This window comes from Volvox carteri, assembly GCF_000143455.1.
Source record: "Volvox carteri f. nagariensis unplaced genomic scaffold VOLCAscaffold_110, whole genome shotgun sequence".
Lineage (NCBI taxonomy): Eukaryota > Viridiplantae > Chlorophyta > Chlorophyceae > Chlamydomonadales > Volvocaceae > Volvox > Volvox carteri.
The window spans coordinates 161286-167398 of NW_003307653.1; the positions used below are offsets into that span (position 1 = coordinate 161286).

Genomic DNA, 6113 nt, shown 5'->3' on the forward strand with positions numbered 1-6113 from the left:
GCTTCGATCACGCTGCTCGCAGTCCGTTTCGCAATTCGATTCTCAGTCGCAGCTACAGCTCCCGCAGCAGCAGGAACGGACCCGTGGGTCGTTTCTGCTACAGCCCAACACGCTCGTGTCTTCCTCTGTAGCGTCGTCCGCCGCAACCTCGGCTGTAGTCGTCACCATTGGCACCAATGTGCCGTCAGCTGGAGTGAATTCCGGGCTACAGTCGCAACAGCCGCCGCCGCCGCCGCCGTCGCGGGCCAGCCTGGCGGTGGCGCTGGCGCACACAGGCGACGGCTCGCTCAGCGCCGCATCCTGGCTACAGCCACCACCGCCGGTGACGCCGCCGCCACCGTCGCGAAACAGCGTCCCGCAGCAGCAGCGGCCGGAGCAGCAGCAGATGTTGACTCAACAGCTATCCGAGTCGTACGGATCTCAATATGTCGTATCCACGTTGCAAAACATGTACGGCGGATCTACAGGGCTGAGGCCGCAGCTGCAAGCCGGGACGTGGGGTCAGGAAAGGTCGATGCCGACGCCGACGCCGCCGCCGACGACGACGCAGCAGCAGAGGCAGGCGGAGGTGTTGGCGGCGACGGCAAAAGCGGCGGCTGAGAGGCACCAAGGTCCGACGTCAGCGGAGGTGGCGGCGGCGTTCGCGGCGTACCTGTCGGGAGGTACTGGCGGCGGTGGCGGAGGCGGTGGCGGAGGCGGCGGCGGCGGAGAGCGGCTACCGGGTGCTGCTACAGCTGGCAGCCGCCTGGTCCCCGCGCGCCGGTGATTCCTGTGCAACCACAGCAGCGAAGTGGCTCGCCGCAGCCGCCACCGTCGCCGTCGCAGCCGCCGCCGTCGCCGTCGCAGCCGCCGCCGTCGCCGTCGCCGCAGCTGCGTCGCCGTCGCCGCAGCTGCCGTCGCCGTCGCCGCCGCCGCCGCAGCAGCAGCCACCGCCATCACAGGTCGAACCTGCTGCCCCAGGAGAGGTAGGAGGGCGGCCTGGCGTATCCGGCAGTCGTACGACACCGCTGCTGTTGCCGTCGCTGGAGAAGTCGCCAAGTCGCCGAAAAGGTTCACAGCTGGCGGTGACGGCACGTCCTCACTGTACGGCGGCGCCCGTGTAGCCACGGCGGCGGCGCCTTCCGCCGCTGATCGCGCTACTTGGGCGCTACAGGGTGGTGGCGGCAGCCGCCTCAATGACGTGCGTGGCGTGCTGCGTGATGGAAAGGATGGTATCGGAGCGGGATGCCGTGATGTCCGGGAAGCCGAGCCAGAGAGGGTGTCTCTGTCTCCTGGGCTTCGACTCCGCCTCCGCCAGGATCTGGGCGCGGAGACCGCAGCGGCAGCGGAGGCGCGAGGCGGCGGAGGCGAAGGCTCGGAGAAGGGCATTACCCTTGGCGGCGGCGACGGAGGCGACGTAGATGATGAAGACGACGGAGGCAGTGGCGGCGCCGAAGAGGAAGTGGAGCCGAGTGCTGAAGCTCCCGCCGCCGCCGCCGCCGCCGCCGCCACTGCCTCAGCCGCCGCCGCGGCTCCCACAACACCCGCCAGTGCGTTCCACAGCGGCAATCAGTCGGGCAAGTCGTTGGGCGGCGCTGGCAAAGGTAACAAGCTCCGGGAGAAGTACGGCACCAAGGCGGCAGCCATGGGGCTTTGTACGGCACCTGATCGCAGCAGCCGCCCCGCGCAGACGGCACCAGCGACCCTTAGGGCGCAGATGCGCGCGGCGGCAGTGATGGCGGCAGCGGCGGCGGCAACTCCGGCGCTCGCGCGTTGTCAACCGTCATCGCGGGAAGCGCGGGTCGCATCAGCGGCGACGGCGTTGCGTCGCCGTACGTCCCACGTGGATCAATGTCAGCCCGGTTGCCGTCACCCATGCGGCCCAGAGGGGATTTCGGTAGTTACGGCGGCGGCGGCGGCAGCGGCGGCTTGGCCAGCGGCGGCAGCTTGAGCGAGGGGGCTTTCGCCAGCGGCATGATCGTCCTTGGCGGCAGTGGCGACTCGGCGGAGATGTCAAAGCTGCCGCCAGTGTCGGAAATCCCTATGCCGTACTCGATGTTGGGAACGTACGGCTCCGGCGTTGGCAGTATGCGAGGCCGGCTGGTATGCCCTGTCGTGGAGGAAGACGGAGAGGGAGAGGGAGAGGAAGTAGGCGACGCGCCGCCACCACCGCCGCCGCCGCTGGCGTCTCAGCAGCAGCGGCATCAGACGACACCGCAACAGACGCGATCCGGCAGCGGCGGCGGCGGCGGCGGAGCCGCCGCCAATGTCACGGTTCCCCAATTTGGGTCGTGTTTGTCGTCCGTTGTTCACATTTCCGTACTGAACTGCATGCCTGTTTACCCGCCGCCGCCCCTCCATAACTCCAATCCTTTGCTCGTCTCCCCCCCCCTCCCTCTCTCCCTCCCCCGCAGCTCCCTTCAGCATGTGGTCGGGTGCGGCCGTCTCCACCCTCTCCGCCTTCTCACAAACCGTGAGGTCGCTTCCAAGCTGCCATTCAAGTCCTCACGGCGCCGCCAGGGCCCAACACCCGCCCGCATTGTCGGGCGGCGGCGGCGGCGGATCTCACAGGCAGTTGCTGACGTCAATGTCATCGATCTCGTCCACTGCTACCGCCGCCCCCTCTCCCGCCGCCGTCGCCACGCAGTCGCCGCCAGCGCCGCCGACAACTCCCGTACAGCTATCACCGCCGACAGACGCTGCGGCGGAAGGCGTTACAGCGAGCGGCGATGTACGGGACGGATGCGGCGTCAATCGGGTGCCGCAGCGGCCCTCAGACATCGCGGAGCCGCCGCCGCCGCCGCCGCCATCGGGCCTGGCGCCGGTAGGTGCGGCGGTAATGGCGGCGGCAGCCAGACCAACGAACCAGCTGCCGTACGCACCGGTCGCGACGCAGGTTGAAGCTCCACCCCGGGGGCTTGTCGGAGGCCTTGCGCACCCAGCAAACGTAAGCGGCTTTGGCGGCGACAGTATCACATCGCGACGAACGACAGACGGTGTCACAGCCCTGGATGCTGATGCCGTACCGCAGATTCCCAGCACAGGCAGCGGGTACGATGTCTGCGCCCCTGTTTATGTGCCGTACGGTCGAGAGATGGGGCTCAGGGGAGGTGGTGCAAGAAGCGCCATTGTCGTCGGCGGCAGTAGCGGTGTCAGTGCAGGCGACAGCGACGGCGGCGGTGGCGTTGGCAGTGGCACTCTGGGTAATAGGACGCTGTCGTGGGCCTTACGCACAGCGCCAGCGGGGTGGGATTCCGGGTTTTCCCGTACGGGGTCGTTTCCCGATGGCCGCACCCGCCGCCGCCGCCGCCACGGTGGCGGCGGCGGCGGCAGGGTCGCCGCCGGCACCGGCATCGAGGGCGCCGAAACCTTGGAAGTAAACAGCGGCGCTCCCGTCGGCCGTACGGCAGGTAGGCGCATGGGACGAGCTGCTGCTGCGGCGGCTGCTGGCGCGGAGGCTGCGTTACCCAGACCCGAGTTCACGTTCGGCGAACCTAGGTCCTTGTGTTCCCGGAGGCGCTCGTCCATGGCCGTTGTGGTAAGAGCCGTTAGGGGTAACGGCCACGTGATAGTAATGGCAGTTAGAATCGTTGATTACGACGTTGAAGTTCATCTTGCACAGCCTTAGTGAAATTCATTCTCCTTCAGGACGTTTCTTTCCTCACTCTTAACCCTAAAACCTTCAAGCCATAATGCCCTAAAACCCTAAAATCCTAACATTCACACCGCAGGTTGCTGCCGGGGCTGGGTCAGACACCAGCAACGCAATAACAACGGCGCCACCAGCCGTACATTTGCAGTACGATAACTTCCCCGGCGTGTGAACACCCATATCCGCCGCTGACATCACTCGTACGGCGGCGCTGCCGTACATCTCCATCGCTTCAACCGGGGACCCGGAATCGCCATTTCGCGCCACAATGGCCGCCGTGAGTACGACATCGTCGCCGATCCCGTCGCCGTCGGCAGCGGCGGCGGCGACGGTGGCGTCGTCAGAGTCCCCCCGACCTCGGAGACCGTCAGCATGGCCGTGGGCTTCCCAGGGGGATCGCGAGGGCGACGGGGGAGCAAAGCAATGCCGCCAACACGGTACGGCAACGCCGCATCCCCCGCCCCCGCTGACAACTCCCGCCGCCGCTGCCGCCCTTTCCATTCCTTCCGGCGGCGGAGCGTTCACTCCATCGGCTCCGTCAGGCCCGCAGCGATCCGTACACTCACCATCTGCTGAGACAGCCTCGAGGACGACATTATGCCGTACAAGTAGCGGCGGCGGCTTCGACGCTTGTTGTGCCGGTGTTTTCGTATGGGGCGAAGTTTGGGTACCTGATTTTATTGGTGTGAATTTCGAGTGCGCAATGGCGAACCCTATGGTGCCCGACTACGGTTTCACTTTATCGCGAGCTTGTCGTAATTAGTACCCCTAGCTTACTTAGAAGAGTTCACTAGGCGTCTAGACGCCCGGTGGGAGTGCCCGGGTACCCTAGGTAATCCATGCACCTTCCAAAGTGGAAGTACCGGCGTCAAGGCATGTCGCTATCTGAACTGGATAGGGGCGCCCCCACTTAGGGGCACGCGGCATAAGTGGCTGGCCCACGCTGGAACCGCCATGCTCCAACGTTTGCATCGTGTGCTTATACGTTTCTGGTTAGGCTGTTGGGAGTTAAGAGATTAACCGGCCTAACTGCCGTGAGTGCACAGCGTGCACCTGCAGGCTTTGTGACGGCGGGGCGGTTGAAGACGAGATGCATGTTTTTGCGGAATGCCCGGCGTACAATAGCACACGGGCAAAGTACGATCGTGACCTCGCGTTTCAAGTGCATGACCGAGGCCCCACCCCTGGTGCACTAGCCAGGTTCCGCTCGGAAGTCTGGGAGGCCCGGCATGTTGCTTTAAGGCGCTTCATGCTCAATCGGACGAGGGAGGACGATGATGATCCACCATGTAACCACACTAAGACGATTTACTAACGATGAGAATGGAGGCATCAGACTGGCACTCTTTACCTCGAAACCTCATAGTCAAACCCTTAGAAACGGAGAAAGGCGAAGGAGGGACGCTTCCCTATCGCAGCAACAACATCGAACAGTGTGCTAGGTATTTCGGAAGTGCAAAGTATGCAAGTCGAAGGGATGAGTGCAGAAATTCGTCCTTGTGTTACAAGATTGACGAGGCTCGGCAATTAGAGCAGCAAAGACAGCAGCATCCTGATGCATGAGGTGCGACTAATGACAAAGTCTGCATAAGCCGAGCAAACTTGCCACTTGCCGAGGCGCTGCTCACACCCACACGAACGAAAATCCTCCCTACCCGCGATATGACCCATTGTGCAAATGCTCTGCAAGGAAATCCCCGCCTCCTCAATCAAGTCATGGACCTATCCGACCAATAAGCGGGCATCGTTCAAATGGCCAACAGCCATGTGAAACACAAAACTCAGATATATGGCAAAAGCAAACAGTTGGCAAGCCTGCCATAATGAAGCGTCCTCTTGTGCCGCTGACCAACACAGCTTGGTTATTGCCGCGGGCTCCACAATGCGGAAGTGGAGACCCTGCATAAGAACAGACGAAACGGTTAAATATGCCAATTCCAACGACTAACGGTTGGATTTGAGCGCGAACAGCAGTTTACCCCCCAAGCTTGCGGCCCAGACTTACCGTGCACGATACTGTGCTAAGGCGCCTCACGTACGTCGCAGCCTCGTTAGACCTGAGGCCGCGCACTCGTGCAGCTTTCAAACAGAAAGCCTGTGGAAGTGGAGACCCTGCATAAGAACAGACGAAACGGTTAAATATGCCAATTCCAACGACTAACGGTTGGATTTGAGCGCGAACGGCAGTTTACCCCCCAAGCTTGCGGCCCAGACTTACCGTGCACGATACTGTGCTAAGGCGCCTCACGTACGTCGCAGCCTCGTTAGACCTGAGGCCGCGCACTCGTGCAGCTTTCAAACAGAAAGCCTGCGGAAGTGGAGACCCTGCATAAGAACAGACGAAACGGTTAAATATGCCAATTCCAACGACTTACGGTTGCATTTGAGCGCGAACGGCAGTTTACCCCCCAAGCTTGCGGCCCAGACTTACCGTGCACGATACTGTGCTAAGGCGCCTCACGTACATCGCAGCCTCGTTAGA

At 63.1% G+C, this 6113-nt stretch overlaps 1 protein-coding gene across 1 annotated transcript in view; it reads left to right on the forward strand.

The window, feature by feature from the left end:
* VOLCADRAFT_100260 (uncharacterized protein) overlaps positions 1–4946 on the forward strand; it is a gene marked incomplete at both ends in the record, with an annotated part of 10563 nt that extends 5617 nt beyond the window's left edge. Inside the window, 10 exons of the mRNA XM_002958877.1 lie at positions 132–662; positions 1029–1811; positions 1868–2065; positions 2394–2452; positions 2627–2803; positions 2876–3030; positions 3313–3389; positions 3478–3517; positions 3949–4068; positions 4691–4946. Coding sequence (XP_002958923.1) covers positions 132–662; positions 1029–1811; positions 1868–2065; positions 2394–2452; positions 2627–2803; positions 2876–3030; positions 3313–3389; positions 3478–3517; positions 3949–4068; positions 4691–4946 — 2396 coding nt within the window. The remainder of the gene's footprint in view (positions 1–131; positions 663–1028; positions 1812–1867; positions 2066–2393; positions 2453–2626; positions 2804–2875; positions 3031–3312; positions 3390–3477; positions 3518–3948; positions 4069–4690) is intronic.
* Between the last annotated feature and the right edge of the window lie 1167 nt (positions 4947–6113).